The sequence below is a fragment of the Nerophis ophidion genome, linkage group LG04 (genome assembly GCF_033978795.1).
Source record: "Nerophis ophidion isolate RoL-2023_Sa linkage group LG04, RoL_Noph_v1.0, whole genome shotgun sequence".
Classification (NCBI taxonomy): Eukaryota; Metazoa; Chordata; class Actinopteri; order Syngnathiformes; family Syngnathidae; genus Nerophis; species Nerophis ophidion.
Window position 1 is genome coordinate 5,893,927 of NC_084614.1, and position 17,500 is coordinate 5,911,426.

General features: G+C 44.4%; 1 protein-coding gene across 1 annotated transcript in view; it reads left to right on the top strand.

The window, feature by feature from the left end:
• trim47 (tripartite motif containing 47) overlaps positions 1-12,821 on the top strand; it is a 49,714-nt gene extending 36,893 nt beyond the window's left edge. Inside the window, exons 7-9 of the mRNA XM_061896830.1 lie at positions 1,276-1,397; positions 7,682-8,212; positions 12,602-12,821. Of these exons, the coding sequence (XP_061752814.1) occupies positions 1,276-1,397; positions 7,682-8,211 (652 nt within the window). The 3' untranslated portion in view covers position 8,212; positions 12,602-12,821. The remainder of the gene's footprint in view (positions 1-1,275; positions 1,398-7,681; positions 8,213-12,601) is intronic.
• The last annotated feature ends 4,679 nt before the right edge of the window (positions 12,822-17,500 follow it).

A 17,500-nucleotide genomic window follows, 5' to 3' on the forward strand; every position in this document is an offset into this window, starting at 1 on the left:
TTGGAGTACCATGAACGGCTGCCAGCATACTTGCCAACCTTGAGACCTCCAATTTTGGGAGGTAGGGGGCATAATGGGGGGGGCGCGGCGTGGTGGGGGCGTGGTTAAGAGGGGAGGAGTATATTTACAGCTACAATTCATCAAGTCAAATATTTCATATATATATATATATATATATATATATATATATATATATATATATATATATAAGAAATACTTTACTTTCAGTGAATTCTAGGGAAAATCTCCTGATGATGGAGGGAACCCCTCATGAAACAGTTCTGTAGAGATAAAGTAGTCTTGTGATTTTTCCCAGACCTACATATTGCGCTCTACCACGGTATCGAGCACTATTCTCTAGATAATCCAATCAAGATATATATATATATATATATATATATATATATATATATATATATATATATATATATATATATATATATATAAAAGAAATACTTGAATTTCAGTGTTCATTTATTTACACATAACACTCATCTACTCATTGTTGAGTTAAGGGTTGAATTGTCCATCCTTGTTCTATTTTCTGTCACTATTTTTCTAACCAGTATTGTCCTGTTTAAGAGTGTCACAACATTGACTGCTGTTGTTGTGTGTTGTTACCGCGCTGGGAGGACGTTAATGAAACTGTTTAACAATAAACCCACATAAGAAACCAAGAACTCGCCCTCGATCATTCTACAGTTATAACGTCATTGGGCAGACACGTTGTTTATGTTATGGGAACGCGGACGTGAAAACAGGCTGCATGGAGCTGGAGGAGGGCGTGGCCTCCACCTCCGCCTGAATTTCGGGAGATTTTCGGGGGGAAATTTGTCCCGGGAGGTTTTCGGGAGAGGCGCTGATTTCGGGAGTCTCCCGGAAAGTCCGGGAGGGTTGGCAAGTATAGCTACCAGCATCTTCCGAATTAGTGGAGACAGCAGGGCAAAGCTTACTCCAATCAGCAAATGTTCCTAACAGGCAGAGGTCTTGGACTGAAAATAGCGCCTGAAATTGTTGCCATCGTGTGTTTCCGAGAGTCTTGTTGAGAGGCCAGTTGATCAAATCCATAATTTACATTTCGGAGAGCAGTGCAAGAATAGTTTCCAAAGGTTAAGACAAAGAAGAAAGAGAAGGGAAGTGTGTGCCTTGGTTGAGAGCCAGCAGGAAAGAGAATGTAAATAGTAACAACTTCCTTATTCAGTATCATGAAGAAGTGTCTCCAACATGGTTTCACTGTTGAAGATGTTTGATGTCTTGTTGTCTCTCGTTGGTCAGGGTGGTCCACAGCAAGCCCTTCCCTGATCTGGAGCCGGTCAACTGTCCCACAGAGTTCACGGACTTCTCAGGACCGTTCCAGCTCATCATGTGGAAGAAGATGATGCACGTGCTGCATACCAGTGAGTATGAGACACTTCCTCTGGTTCTCAACGCAGGCGGACACTTCCCCTCCCTGTCCCTCATCTCTCTTCTTATTTTACTAAGAGCCTCTCTCTTGTACAGTTCTCTGAAATCTAAAACATGGAACTAACCAACTGGTCTCTGAGGACCAGAACAGACAACTAGAGCAGGCACACCAATTGGAAAGGGTCTGCTCACCCTAACAAACAATCCTTATCCACAGTTAGGCTCCGTCTGCGAGGTCTTGCTGGGGACTCCCCAGTGAGACCATGGCAGTGAAAGAGGTTCTGATATCACTTCTTCACATTCCACACCTAACTTCTCCCGTCCAAAGGCAAAACGTAGTAACTCACTTCTAGCTGATTTTGGTAAAACAAAGAAAAACCACAATGCACCCGACCTCTATGGCCCCTGCTATGGGTGGTGAGCCCATTGGAGGGGTGACCCACGTTGCCTCTTCGGGCTGTGCCCGGCCGGGCCCCATGGGAACAGGCCCGGCCACCAGGCGCTCGCCATCGTGCCCCACCTCCGGGCCTGGCTCCAGAGGGGGGCCCCGGTGACCCGCGTCCGGGCGAGGGAAATCTGGGTCCATGATGTTTCTTCTTCATATAGGTCTTCGAGCTTCGAGGTCGGGTGCATTGTGAGCTGGGCGACAGCCGAAGGCAGGGCACTTGGCGGTCCGATCCTCGGCTACAGAAGCTAGCTCTTGGGACGTGGAACGTCACGTCACTGGGGGGGAAAGAGCCTGAGCTAGTGCGCGAAGTCGAGAAATTCCGGCTGGATATAGTCGGACTCACTTCGACGCACAGCAAGGGCTCTGGAATCACTTCTCTCGAGAGGGATTGGACCCTCTTCCACTCTGGCGTTGCCGGCAGTGAGAGGCGACGGGCTGGGGTGGCAATTCTTGTTTCCCCCCGGCTCAAAGCCTGTACGTTGGAGTTCAACCCGGTGGAACGAAAGGGTAGCCTCCCTCCGCCTTCGGGTGGGGGGACGGGTCCTGACTGTTGTTTGTGCTTATGCACTAAACAGCAGTTCAGAGTACCCACCCTTTTTGGGAACGCTCGAGGGAGTACTGGAAAGTGCTCCCCCGGGTGATTCCCTTGTCCTACTGGGAGACTTCAACGCTCACGTTGGCAACGACAGTGAAACCTGGAGAGGCGTGATTGGGAAGAATGGCCGCCCGGATCTGAACCCGAGTGGTGTTTTGTTATTGGACTTTTGTGCTCGTCACAGTTTGTCCATAACAAACACCATGTTCAAACATAAGGGTGTCCATATGTGCACTTGGCACCAGGACACCCTAGGCCGCAGTTCCATGATCGACTTTGTAGTTGTGTCATCGGATTTGCGGCCTCATGTTATGGACACTCGGGTGAAGAGAGGGGCGGAGCTTTCTACCGATCACCACCTGGTGGTGAGTTGGCTGCGATGGTGGGGGAGGATGCCGGACAGACCTGGGAGGCCCAAACGCATTGTGAGGGTCTGCTGGGAACGTCTGGCAGAGTCTCCTGTCAGACAAAGTTTCAATTCCCACCTCCGGAAGAACTTTGAACATGTCACGAGGGAGGTGCTGGACATTGAGTCCGAGTGGACCATGTTCCGCACCTCTATTGTCGAGGCGGCAGATCGGAGCTGTGGCCGCAAGGTAGTTGGTGCCTGTCGGGGCGGCAATCCTAAAACCCCTTGGTGGACACCAGCGGTGAGGGATGCCGTCAAGCTGAAGATGGAGTCCTATCGGGTCCTTTTGGCTCATAGGACTCCGGAGGCAGTGGACAGGTACCGACAGGCCAGGCGGTGTGCAGCTTCAGCGGTCGCGGAGGCAAAAACTCGGACATGGGAAGAGTTCGGGGAAGCTATGGAAAACGACTTCCGGACGGCTTCGAAGCGATTCTGGACCACCGTCCGCCGCCTCAGGAAGGGGAAGCAGTGCACTATCAACACCGTGTATGGTGCGGATGGTGTTCTGCTGACCTCGACTGCGGATGTTGTGGACAGGTGGAAGGAATACTTCGAAGACCTCCTCAATCCCACCAACACGTCTTCCTATGAGGAAGCAGTGCCTGGGGAATCTGTGGTGGACTCTCCTATTTCTGGGGCTGAGGTCGCTGAGGTAGTTAAAAAGCTCCTCGGTGGCAAGGCCCCAGGGGTGGACGAGATCCGCCCGGAGTTCCTTAAGGCTCTGGATGCTGTGGGGCTGTCTTGGTTGACAAGACTTTGCAGCATCGCGTGGACATCGGGGGCGGTACCTCTGGATTGGCAGACCGGGGTGGTGGTTCCTCTCTTCAAAAAGGGGGACCGGAGGGTGTGTTCCAACTATCGTGGGATCACACTCCTCAGCCTTCCCGGTAAGGTTTATTCAGGTGTACTGGAGAGGAGGCTACGTCGGATAGTCGAACCTCGGATTCAGGAGGAACAGTGTGGTTTTCGTCCTGGTCGTGGAACTGTGGACCAGCTCTATACTCTCGGCAGGGTTCTTGAGGGTGCATGGGAGTTTGCCCAACCAGTCTACATGTGCTTTGTGGACTTGGAGAAGGCATTCGACCGTGTCCCTCGGGAAGTCCTGTGGGGAGTGCTCAGAGAGTATGGGGTATCGGACTGTCTTATTGTGGCGGTCCGTTCCCTGTACGATCAGTGCCAGAGCTTGGTCCGCATTGCCGGCAGTAAGTCGAACACATTTCCAGTGAGGGTTGGACTCCGCCAAGGCTGTCCTTTGTCACCGATTCTGTTCATAACTTTTATGGACAGAATTTCTAGGCGCAGTCAAGGCGTTGAGGGGTTCCGGTTTGGTAACCGCAGGATTAGGTCTCTGCTTTTTGCAGATGATGTGGTCCTGATGGCTTCATCTGACCGGGATCTTCAGCTCTCGCTGGATCGGTTCGCAGCCGAGTGTGAAGCGACCGGAATGAGAATCAGCACCTCCAAGTCCGAGTCCATGGTTCTCGCCCGGAAAAGGGTGGAGTGCCATCTCCGGGTTGGGGAGGAGACCCTGCCCCAAGTGGAGGAGTTCAAGTACCTAGGAGTCTTGTTCACGAGTGAGGGAAGAGTGGATGGTGAGATCGACAGGCGGATCGGTGCGGCGTCTTCAGTAATGCGGACGTTGTACCGGTCCGTTGTGGTGAAGAAGGAGCTGAGCCGGAAGGCAAAGCTCTCAATTTACCGGTCGATCTACGTTCCCATCCTCACCTATGGTCATGAGCTTTGGGTCATGACCGAAAGGATAAGATCACGGGTACAAGCGGCCGAAATGAGTTTCCTCCGCCGTGTGGCGGGGCTCTCCCTTAGAGATAGGGTGAGAAGCTCTGCCATCCGGGAGGAACTCAAAGTAAAGCCGCTGCTCCTTCACATCGAGAGGAGCCAGATGAGGTGGTTCGGGCATCTGGTCAGGATGCCACCCGAACGCCTCCCTAGGGAGGTGTTTAGGGCACGTCCAACCGGTAGGAGGCCACGGGGAAGACCCAGGACACGTTGGGAAGACTATGTCTCCCGGCTGGCCTGGGAACGCCTCGGGATCCCCCGGGAAGAGCTAGACGAAGTGGCTGGGGAGAGGGAAGTCTGGGTTTCCCTGCTTAGGCTGTTGCCCCCGCGACCCGACCTCGGATAAGCGGAAGATGATGGATGGATGGATGGAAAGAAAAACCAATCTATCTTGATGCTTTCTTACAAATATCTACAAAGTCATCAAACGTATAGATGTTTTCTTGAGCTTTCATTTTCTTGCCAATTGAGCCATGGATTGAATCTGCTCTCATGAACGTGTGCCCTTTCTCCAGATATTTTATCACAATCTCGGGTGGGCCCCATTCTGCGTTTGCACATTGGGCAAGAGCCGTGTAGAGCGTCCAGTTTTTATTTTGACCTCCACAGTTATCTGCCCAAAAGAGTATGCAAGGGGAAGAATCAAGAACAATACATTTAACGAAGGTGCTTGCAACGTCCTGGGCCATCCATCCATCCATCCATTTCCTACCGCTTATTCCCTTTCGGGGTCGCGGGGGGCGCTGGCGCCTATCTCAGCTACAATCGGGCGGAAGGCGGGGTACACCCTGGACAAGTCGCCATCTCATCGGAGGGCCAACACAGATAGACAGACAACATTCACACTCACATTCACACACTAGGGCCAATTTAGTGTTGCCAATCAACCTATCCCCAGGTGCATGTCTTTGGAAGTGGGAGGAAGCCGGAGTACCCGGAGGGAACCCACGCATTCACGGGGAGAACATGCAAACTCCACACAGAAAGAACCCGAGCCTGGATTTGAACCCAGGACTGCAGGAACTTCGTATTGTGAGGCAGACGCACTAACCCCTCTGCCACCGTGAAGCCCACGTCCTGGGCCAATCTTCCAAATATCCCCTCGTGCCATAATATCACATAATCAGGTTGACCGTCGGCCCCCATTCGTGCAAATGTCTCATTAAAGACAATAAGGCGACTGACAAAGAAGCTCCGATTGGTCCCTTGAGATACTAGGTTTTTCTGTTGTATCCACGCGGTTATGTGGTAGTTGCGCGTAACAGCTTACTTACCGAACAAATTACAATATCGCATACACTAATGTAAAGCATATCACCTAGGAACTCAAAAATTATTATCAGCTCAGCTTTGACCAAAATTGAGTTACTGGGTTTTGTGTTTGGACGGGAGACTTAGCACCCTTCCCACCCTAAAAGGACCTTAGTTTGGGAGTGTTGCATCAGACAAGTCTTCCTCTCAGGGAATAAAAGACGCTGGTTAATCCCAAATTCTTTCGGATGACATATATGTTGAGTAAGAAGGACCACTGAGACAGACTAGCAATATTATCAAGTTTTACTAAAGCTTCAGGAGACCAGCCCTCACAATGCTATAATAGCAGCATCGGTCTGAAAATTAAACGGTCTGAGTCAGCTTATTTAGGATGAAAACAGCCCCCACCCGCACAGAAAGAAATACAGCCTTATTATTCTAAACCAGGGGTCTCAGACACGCGGCCCCCACCTTAACATGAAAGTTTAATGTTAGTGCAGCCCGTGAATTTTGTATGAATGGCGCTTGACAGCGTTGTGTGCAGAGCTGAAGGAATCTACCAATCACTGTGTGGTATGTGGCTCTCGAGGACCGAACATTGACGTCACTTGCGTGATGCAAACAGGGAAACGTTTTGCCGCCTCTGTCACTGTGTGTGTGTGTGTGTGTGTGTGTGTGTGTGTGTGTGTGTGTGTGTGTGTGTGTGTCTCTCTCTCTCGCTCCCTCCCCCGGCGCCGCTGTCACAGTCCGGGCCGGGGAGACGAGCGTACCGGTAGCTTCCGAAGAACTCCGCCGGAGGACCGAGCGAAAATACAAAACTGCGGTGCACCGGACCCCAGTACTGATACTCCGACAAAGAGTCGCTGGGCGAACCGGACGCGTAACACATTGGTCCTGATGTTAGCTTGTTCGGGGCTAATTGCGCTACCGTAACTATACTCGTAATCACATTCTAGCTGCCGACATATTGCGTTCTGGGTAGTGTAGTTTTTATATTCCCTAGCTCAGGAGGTGTTTAGGGCACGTACAAACCGGTAGGAGGCCACGGGGAAGACCCAGGACACGTTGGGAAGACTATGTCTCCCGGCTGGCCTGGGAACGCCTCGGGATCCCCCGGGAAGAGCTAGACGAAGTGGCTGGGGAGAGGGAAGTCTGGGTTTCCCTGCTTAGGCTGTTGCCCCCGCGACCCGACCTCGGATAAGCGGAAGAAGATGGATGGATGGATGGATGGATAGATAGCTCATATCATCACAGTAAGTATGTGTGTGCAATGTTGCTGACTGGAGATATCAAATTATTATTGTTATTACTCACGACTGATTTATTTACCTAATTCTGATTGTATGCATTTATATTTTGATTTAGATTTTGTGTGGAAAATAAAAATAAAGACATTTAAAAATAGTTTTGTTTTTTTTAAAGAAATCTTTTCTTGTGGCCCAGCCTCACCCAGACTCTGCATCCAGGTCAATTGAGTTTGAGACCCCTGTTCTAAACTGATAATGTAAAAAAGGGAGTACATAATACTCCCAATACACATTCCAGGTGAAACACAGAGTTTACTAGCGGACATAAGATCAAGACCCAAAGTGTTCACATGGGAAACTATCAGCTGCTTTAAACATGACTATGGAGTAAAAAGAACATCTCATTCTCACAGGAGGTTCTATTCACCCCCCCCCCTGCCCCTCCCCCCAAAGTCCAGCCTTCTGCACCACACCAGTCTGCCTAAGTTCTACTCCGTCATCACCACAAATAACCCGTCTGTGCTTAGTGCCCCAGAACCTGACGCTGGACCCCAACACGGCGCACCCCAACCTGACCATCTCGGACTTCGACACCAAGGTGGAGGAGGCACTGGTGCGCAACCAGGAGCCCGACCTGCCGGAGCGCTTCACGCGCTTCTGCGGCGTGCTGGCCACGGCGCAGTACTGCAGCGGGCAGCACTACTGGGAGGTGGACGTGCGCGACAAGGGCGTGTGGTACCTGGGCGTCACCACCGAGGGCAGCAACAGGAAGGGCTTTGTGACGCTCACGCCCTCCGCCGGCTACTGGAGCCTGTGCCTGCAGGACCGCCTCTACGCCAACGGCGAGGACGGCCGCATCCCGGTGGCCGACTACTGGAACTCGCCCCGCGTGGGCGTCTACCTGGACTACGACAACGGGCGCCTGAGCTTCTACGACGCCGTCACCATGAAGAAACTGTTCTTGTTCGACACCTGCTTCGACCAGCCCGTCTACCCCTTCTTCAGCCCGGGGAAGTACGACCCCAACAGCCGGCTGCAGATCTGCCATTACTACTGAGGTGAGAGCCCCGCCTGCACACCAAGTTCTACAAGTTTCTCAAGACTTTCTTATACCGGTGCCAGTTCTTAACTGACGAGTAGACCAGGGTCTCCCTACTCACACCTGACCACTGAAAGGGGTGTCAAGTAGACCCTGTAGACCACGGGTCACCAGGTCGCCCGTAAGGACCAGATGAGTCGCCCGCTGGCCTGTTCTAAAAATAGCTCAAATAGCAGCACTTACCAGTGAACTGCCTCTATTTTTTTAAATTGTATTTATTTACTAGCAAGCTGGTCTCGCTTTGCTCGACATTTTTAATTCTAAGAGAGACAAAACTCAAATAGAATTTGAAAATCCTAAAAAATATTTGAAAGACTTGGTCTTCACTTGTTTAAATATATTCATTTATTTTTTTTACTTTGCTTCTTATAACTTTCAGAAAGACATTTTTTGAGAAAAATACAACCTAAAAATTATTTTAGGATTTTTAAACACATATTTTAGCTTTTAAATTCCTTCCTCTTCTTTCCTGCAATTTAAATCAATGTTCAAGTAATTTTTTTTTTTTTATTGTAAAGAATAATAAATACATTTTAATTTGATTCCTCATTTTTAGCTTCTGTTTTTTCGACAAAGAATATTTGTGAAATATTTCTTCAAATTTATGATTAAAATTCCCCAAAAATATTCTGGCAAATCTAGAAAATCTTTGGAATAAAATTTAAATCTTATTTCGAAGTCTTTTGAATTTCTTTTAAAATTTTTGTTCTGGAATATCTAGAAGAAATAATGATTTGTCTTTGTTAGAAATATAGCTTGGTCCAATTTGTTATATATTCTAACAAAGTGCAGATTGGATTTTAACCTATTTAAAACATGTCATCAAAATTCTAAAATTAATCTTAATCAAGAAAAATTACTAATGATGTTCCATAAATTATTTTTTAATTTTTTTCAGAAAGATTCGAATTAATTAGTTTTTCTCTTCTTTGTTCGGTTGAATTTTTAAGAGTCGAAATTGAAGATAAACTATGTTTCGAATTTAATTTTAATTTTTTCCGGGTGTTCTCCTCTTAAACGGTTCAATTAAGTTTTTTTCCGTCATTTATTCTCTACAAAAAACCTTCCGTAGAAGAAAAAAAAATGTAAGACGGAAATGACAGACAGAAATACCCATTTTTTTTGTTGATATTTATCTGTTTCTATATATATTTATTATGAGAAATTGTCAAGTTGATCAGTGTTTCCACAAAGATAAATATCAATAATTATTAATAATAACATAGAGTTAAAGGTAAATTGAGCAAATTGGCTATTTCTGGCAATTTATTGAAGTGTGTATCAAACTGGTAGCCCTTGGCATTAATCAGTACCCAAGAAGTAGCTCTTGCTTTCAAAAAGGTTGAGCTGTGAATTTTGGTTAGTGTGTTAGACTTAAGAGAGGATGACTACCAAAGGTGCTTTGGGTCCAGAAGATATATTTTAGAACACATACTGGTAGTAGTACCTCCATTTATAAACTTACTTGGTTCAAATTACGCTTGATTTACGAGCATAAGAATCAACGTAAACATGAATAATTGGTTCCAGTCCCAACTAAAGTTCATATTTTAGTGGGGAAAAATGCACACTGATTTATATGTACCGTATTTCCTTGAATTGCCGCCGTTTGCTGTATTAAAACAACAGCAAACTGAACTGACAAGAGTGTGCGTACTCAAAAATCTCTTTGTTACTCTCAGAAATGTTAACCATGTTGCTTGAATGTTTGTGGCATGCAACAGAGCAGAGGCAAAGAGAGCGGGCTAGATGATAGTTATTGTATTTTTCGAACTATAAGTCGCAGTTTGGAGTCTTTGGTTTTCAAACCGATGCTGCTATTATAGAATTGTGAGGGCTGGTCTCCTGAAGCTTTAGTAAAACTTGATAATATTGCTATTCTGTTTCCGTGTTTATTCGTACTCAACATACTACGGAGCGACTTATGTGCTAAATTAACACGTTATCGTAAAATATCCAAAAATATTTATCTCGCGGGGGGCGCTGGCGCCTATCTCAGCTACAATCGGGCGGAAGGCGGGGTACACCCTGGACAAGTCGCCACTTCATCGCAGGGCCAACACAGATGGACAGACAACATTCACACTCACATTCACACACTAGGGCCAATTTAGTGTTGCCAATCAACCTATCCCCAGGGAATAAGCGGTAGAAAATCGATGGATGGATGGATATTATTTATCTCAATCGCGGAAGAGACGAAAATGTCAGCAATCGTCGCACATTCGGCGGGGGAGGGTCACGGCAGAAGTGCATTGTGGGTCATGGGATGCTAACTGCTATATGCTACTGCCGTAGCTATTAAAATGGATCATTTCATCGTTGGCGGTAACTTATAAAAAGTGAGAAGGGCTGAACAAAAATGGCAGTCATGTAGTGCAGATTACAAGCTGGAAGTGGTGAAATATGCAGCAGAAAACGACAAAAGGAAGCGGCGCATACCTTTGGAGTTGGCAGAGTTGTTTAGAAGCCACATCCAGGAAGATTTCATGAGATTTATGGATTAGGAGTGAGAGATAGTTTGGTAAAGGTATAGCATGTTCTATATGTTATAGTTATTTGAATGACTCTTACCATAATATGTTAGGTTAACATAGCAGTTGCTTATTTATGCCTCATATAACCTACACTTATCCAGCCTGTTGTTCACTAGTCTTTATTTATTAGGGCCCGCATGGCCCATTGCCAAAGGACCTATTGTTTTTCATGCGTTTTATTATTCTTTATTTATTATTATTCCGACGCCTCTTTGAACTGTAATTTGACCCCCTGAACATGCTTCAAAACTCACCAAATTTCACACACTCAGCAGAACTGGCGAAAATTGCCATCTAATAAAAAAAACAAACCCCAATAATCAAAAATGCGCTCTAGCGCCCCCTAGGGAAAAAAAACAGACTGCTTGTAACTTCCATTAGGAATGTCGTAGAGACATGAAACAAAAACCTCTATGTAGGTCTGACTTAGACCTACATTTCCCAATTTAAACTTTTGTAGCAAAAATCAACAGGAAGTTGGCAAAAACCTCTTCAAAGCAAAATTTTCGCCAAAAATGCTATTTTTTCCTCTTTGAGCTGTAATTTGACCCCCTTAAAATGCTTCAAAACTCACCAAACTTGGCACACACATCAGGACTGGCAAAAATTGCGATATAATGAAAAAAACCAACCCCAAAACTCAAAATTGTGCTCTAGCGCAATTTTTGAATAAAACACAGAAAAAACTGCTCCTTGGAAGAAACAGACAAAACTGCTTGTAACTTCCCGTAGGAATGTCGGAAAGACATGAAACAAAAACCTACATGTAGGTCTCACAGACCTACATTTTAATGATCAACATCCTTCAGCAAAAATAAACAGGAAGTTAAAAATTACCCCTTCAAAATAAAAGTTTTGTAAACACCATCACCTTTTTCAGACATTATCTCCTCTGAGCGTGTTTGTCGTTTCAGCTTCAAACTCGCACAGAAGAGAGTTTGAACCCTTCTAATTAAAAGTTATCGAAAGAGTTTTGATTACTGCTCCGGTTTGGATTTTACGCGCCATCAAAAAAAACTGCGCAAATTTTCCTAAAAAATGTCATTTTTGCCTCTTTGAGCTGTAATTTGACCCCCTTAAAATGCTTCAAGGTGCAAGTTAAAGCACTACTATGCAAAGCGAAAGCCATTTATCAACAACATCCAGAAAAAACGATCTGTAATTTCACCCCCTTAACATGCTTCAAAACTCACCAAATTTTACACACACATTAGGACTGGCGAAAATTGCCATCTAATAAAAAACCAAACCCCAAAAATCAAAAGTGTGCTCTAGTGCCCCTTAAGAAAAAACACAGACAAAACTGCTTGTAACTTCTGTTAGAAATGTCGTAGAGACATGAATAAAAAACTTCTATGTAGGTCTGACTGAGACCAGGACTTGAGTCTTGGCGGCAGCAGCCAGAGGCGGGCCCGACCAACACTGCTTGCAGCTTTAATTTTAAATTGCCTTTCAAATGTCTATTCTTGCTGTTGGGTTTTATCAAATAAATTTCCCACAAAAATGCGACTTAAATATGTATTTTTTTCCTGCTTTGTTATGCATTTTCGGCCGGTGTGACTTATAATCCAAAAAATACACTAGTTAAAGAGGGGTTTGTAAATGGAGGTTGTACTGTAAATGTCCTGGAATGTCTGACACAAGTCAGTTATATTCTGAGAGGTTTTTTTACCAGATTATAACTTGCCCCATTTTCTCATTCTGAAGCCTCGCTCTGCAATCTTTGTCTAGCAATCAATCAGAAAGCTGTTTGCCTTATCAAGTTTGTTTTCCTCCTCTGGAACATTTCTTCTTCTTTTTCTTCCACCCAGGACCAGCAGGGAGCACCTTGGTCTGCACTTTTTACTCTTTTGTCAACCATTTTAAAATGACTGTTCATTTTGTCCATTTGACCTTCATGTGAAGCTTAGTGTAAGGTGAGCAGCTGTCGGTGCCATGCAGGCACCACACATGTAAATATTTATGTTTGTTTTATCAGGGAAGTCTCGCTACTTTACCAATGTGAAATTAAAAAAATATATTTTAAAAAGATGGCAAAATGCTTCCTTTATTTAGCTCATTTTGCAGTTTGGTAAAAGACACATGCTAACGTTAGTAGGTTAACATGCTATTAATAGTATGTTAGCGTTAGTGTATTGTTAATACGCTAAAGTTAGCATGTTAACGTTAGTATATTGTTAACAACATGCTAACATTAGCATGTTAATATACTACACAATGTTAGTATGTTGTTAACATGCTAATGTGTTAACATGCTAACATTAGTATGTTGTTAGCATGCTAACGTTAATATGTTGTTAACATGATATTGTTAGTATGTTAACACACTGCTAGCACGTTAAAGTTATTATATTGTTAACTTACTAACGTTAGCATGATAAAAACATTAACATTAGTATGTTAACAACATACTAACAATAGCATGTTGACAACATACTCACGTTAACATGTTAACACATTAATGTTAGTATGTTGTTAACAACATGCTAATGTGTTAACATGCTTACGTGAGTATGTTGTCAACATGCTATTGTTAGTATGTTGTGCGAACGTTAGTATGTTGTTAACATGCTAATGTTAGTATGTAGTTAACATACTAACGTTAGTATGTTAACAACATGCAAACTTTAGTATGTTAACATGCTAACGTTAGTAAGTTTTTAACATGCAAACTTTGGTATGTTAACAGGCTAGCATTAGTATGTTGTTAACATGTTAATGTTAGTGTGTTAACATGTTAACGTTAGTGTGTTGTTAACATGCTAACGTTAGTATGTTAACATGCTAACGTTAGTGTTTTTAACATGCTAACGTTGGTGTGTTGTTAACATGCTAACTTTAGTATAGATAGATAGATAGATAGTACTTTATTGATTCCTTCAGGAGAGTTCCTTCAGGAAAATTAAAATTCCAGCAGCAGTGTACAGAGTTGAGATCAATTTAAAGAAAAAAGTAAATAATGGGGGTTTAAATGGAAACAAAATAGAGAAATATTACAAAAAGAATAAAAACAATGGGAATAACAATATAACAGTAAAATAAGAATATAACGAGACAAAGTAGGCAGTAGTGACCATGTTATGAAAACGTATTGCACTGTTATTGTTTTGCATCCCCTGTCCCCCTAATACCCCCCGTCTCCCGTCCCAGAGAGGAGTTGTACAGTCTAATGGCGTGTGGGACAAAGGAGTTCTTGAGTCTATTAGTCCTGCACTTGGGATGAAGCAGTCTAGAACTGAACAGGCTCCTCTGGCTACTGATAACACTATGCAGAGGGTGACTGGCATCATCCAGGATGCTCACTAGTTTGTCCACAGTCCTCTTCTCTGCCACCCTCACCAGTGAGTCCAGTTTCATTCCCATTGTAGAACCGGCCCGCCTGATCAGTTTCTCAAGTCTGGAGCTGTCCTTCTTAGATGTACTGCCCCCCCAGCACACTACCATGTAGAACAGCACACTGGCAACCACAGACTGGTAGTACATCCACAGGAGTTTTCTACAAATATTGAAGGAGTGCAGTCTCCTGAGGAAGTACAGCCTGCTCTGTCCTTTCTTGTACTGGTGGTCCGTGTTAACAGTCCAGTCCAGCTTATTGTCCACCCAAACCCCGAGGTACTTGAATGAGTCCACGGTCTGTACCTCAACTCCCTCGATCACAATAGGTTGTGACCGTGGACTCGACCTCCCAAAGTCAATGACCAGTTCCTTGGTCTTTGGCGGATTGAGCTGCAAGAGGTTCGTGTGGCACCAGACAACGAAGTCCCTCACCAGGTTCCGAAACTCCTCCTCTCTGCCGTCCCTGATGCACCCCACGATGGCTGTGTCATCCGCGTACTTCTGGGTGTGACACAGCTCTGAGTTGTAGCTGAAGTCAGCGGTGTACAGGGTGAAGAGAAGAGGGGCCAGCACCGTTCCCTGCGGTGCTCCGGTGCTGCTGATCACAGTGTCAGACGTGATGTCCTTCAGTCTGACGTACTGTGGCCTGTCGGTGAGGTAGTTCGAAATCCAGGCAACCAGGCAGGGGTCCACTTGCATTTTGTTGAGCTTGTCCTGAAGGAGGCGGGGCTGGATGGTATTAAAGGCACTCGAGAAGTCCAGGAACAGGATCCTCACAGTGCCATTTCCCTTATCCAGGTGTGAGTGGGCTCGATGCAGCAGGTAAAGGATAGCATCCTCCACACCAACGCCTTCCTGCTACGCAAACTGCAGGCTGTCCTGGGCATGTTGCACCTGTGGTCTGAGGAGGCTGAGAAATGGCCGCTCCAATGTCTTCATTAGTATGTTAACATGCTAATGTTTGTATGTAGTTAACATGCTAACGTTGGTGTGTTGTTAACATGCTAACATGCTAATGTTAGTATGTTAACAACATGCCAACGTTAGTGGGATTTTAACAAAACGGTGTATTGTTAACATGCTAACTTTAGTATGTTTAGTATGTAGTTAACATGAAAAATTTAGTATGTTAACATGCTAATGTTAGTTTGTAGTTAACATGCTAATGTTAATATATTGTTAACATGCAAACTTTTGTATGTTAACATGCTAACAGTGTATTAACATGCTAACATTAGTATGTTGTTAACATGCTAACGTTAGTATGTTGTTAACATGCTAACATATGTTGTTAACATGCTAACGATAGTATGTTAACAACATGCCAAAGTTAAGTGTGTTTTCAACATGCTAACGTTGGTGTGTTGTTAACATGCTAACTTTATTATGTTAACATGCTAATGTTAGTATGTAGTTAACATGCTAACGTTAGTATGTTAACAACATGCAAACTTTAGTATGTTAAAATGCTAATGTTAGTATGTAGTTAACATGCTAATGCTAGTGTGTTGTTAACATGCTAACGTTATTTTGTTAACATGTTAACGTGCTAATGTTAGTATGTTAACAACATGTTAACGTTAGTGTGTTAACATGCTAGCGTTCGTGTGTTGTTAACATGCTAAACCTAGTATGTTAACATGCTAATGTTAGTATGCACAGGATTTTTGACGGGTAGTAACACCATGAACATGTTTAATTACAGAATAACTGTCTTTTATTAATGTTTTAGGCAACACTGCTTACTTCCTGGAAACAAGGTCACACCAGCGCTGGCACAGGCGTCCTTCAGACAACTACACGGACTTTGCTGCGAGATTTCTCCCTCTGTGAACCGAGCACTTTGTTTTACTTCATTTACCCTTCGCTGCCCACCGTGCGTTGAAGAGTGCGGTCTTTAGATGGAGACAGGTGTGGACAATATTGGAGACACTTGTCCCTAGGGATGATGTTCATTAACCCTTGTATTATGTTGGGTAAAAATGACATTGATTATGTTGCGGGTCGTTTTGACCCATACTGTGTAAATGCACTCAAAACAGTCAAGAAAACCGGTTAAACCAATAACAATTTTATTTTAGGTTATATAAACATTTAGAAAAGTGACATGCAATACATTTTTTATTCCAATTGTATTATGTTAAGGGTCAATTTGACACATTTCATTTTCTGTGTTGATCACAGTACTGGTTATCCTTTCTTTTTCTTGCTGAAATCTGGTGACTTTTCCTCATCTAGGGTCATGAACCGGTGTGTAAATCTGGACACTTTGTTGTGTAGTGGAATGTTTGTGCAGAGCTTGTATACAAAGATGATGTTGCGGGTCATTTTGACCCAGGCGCTTTAATGTGGGTAAATAGCTGTTCAGATCCCAAAATAAACATGTCTCCTTGATGTACTTTTTACTTTGATGTACACTTGTTTGTATTTTGATTGTCTCTGAGACCCAGAGCCAGGTGTGTGAAGAGAGGGAACTTTCTCACACCTGTCCTTGTCTCCTCAGATGTCATCCTTCTGGAGCTCATTTTTGGTGAGTTTGTCAAAGAGATGACATGAGAACAGTGACAAGGACAAGTGTGAGAAAGTTCCCTCTCTGCACACACCTGTCTCTGGGTCTCAGAGGCAATCAAAATACAAACAATTGTACATCAAAGTAAAAAGTACATCAAAGAGACTTGTTTATTTTAGCTATTTACCCACATTAAAGGGTCTCGGTCAAAATGACCCGCAACATCATCTTTGTATACAAACTCTGCAAGACATTCCACAACACAACAAAGTGTCCAGATTTTACACACCAGTTCATGACCATAGATGAGGAAAAGTCACCAAATTTCAGCAAGAAATGATAACCAGTACTTTGATAAACACAAACACTGAAATGGGTCAAATTGACCCTCAACATAATAAAAAACCATCGAGTTCGAGCCCATTATCCAATCCTCTTATCAAACTGATTCCTTATGTCAGTGTTTTTCAATCACTGTGCCGTGTGTTCAAGAGCACACCGCGGTCTTTAGATGGAGACCATCGTGGACAATATTGGAGACACTTGTCCCTAGGAAGGATGTTCTTTAAGAAATCGAGTTCGAGGCCATTATCAAATCCTCTTATCAAACTGATTCCTTATGTCAGTGTTTTTCAATCACTGTGCCGTGCGTTCAAGACCGGTGTGGACAATATTGGAGACACTTGTCCCTAGGAATGATGTTCTTTAAGAAATCGAGTCTTGTTTATAAGGTCTTTATTTTGTTTACTTTGTCGTGTGCGGTACCAGGCAGGATTGAATGATCTTAATGTTGTACCAAATGCACGCTTTGGTTAGCTGAGATGGCGCGTTGCCATTTAAGTCACTGGGTAGCTGAGCAGGCTGC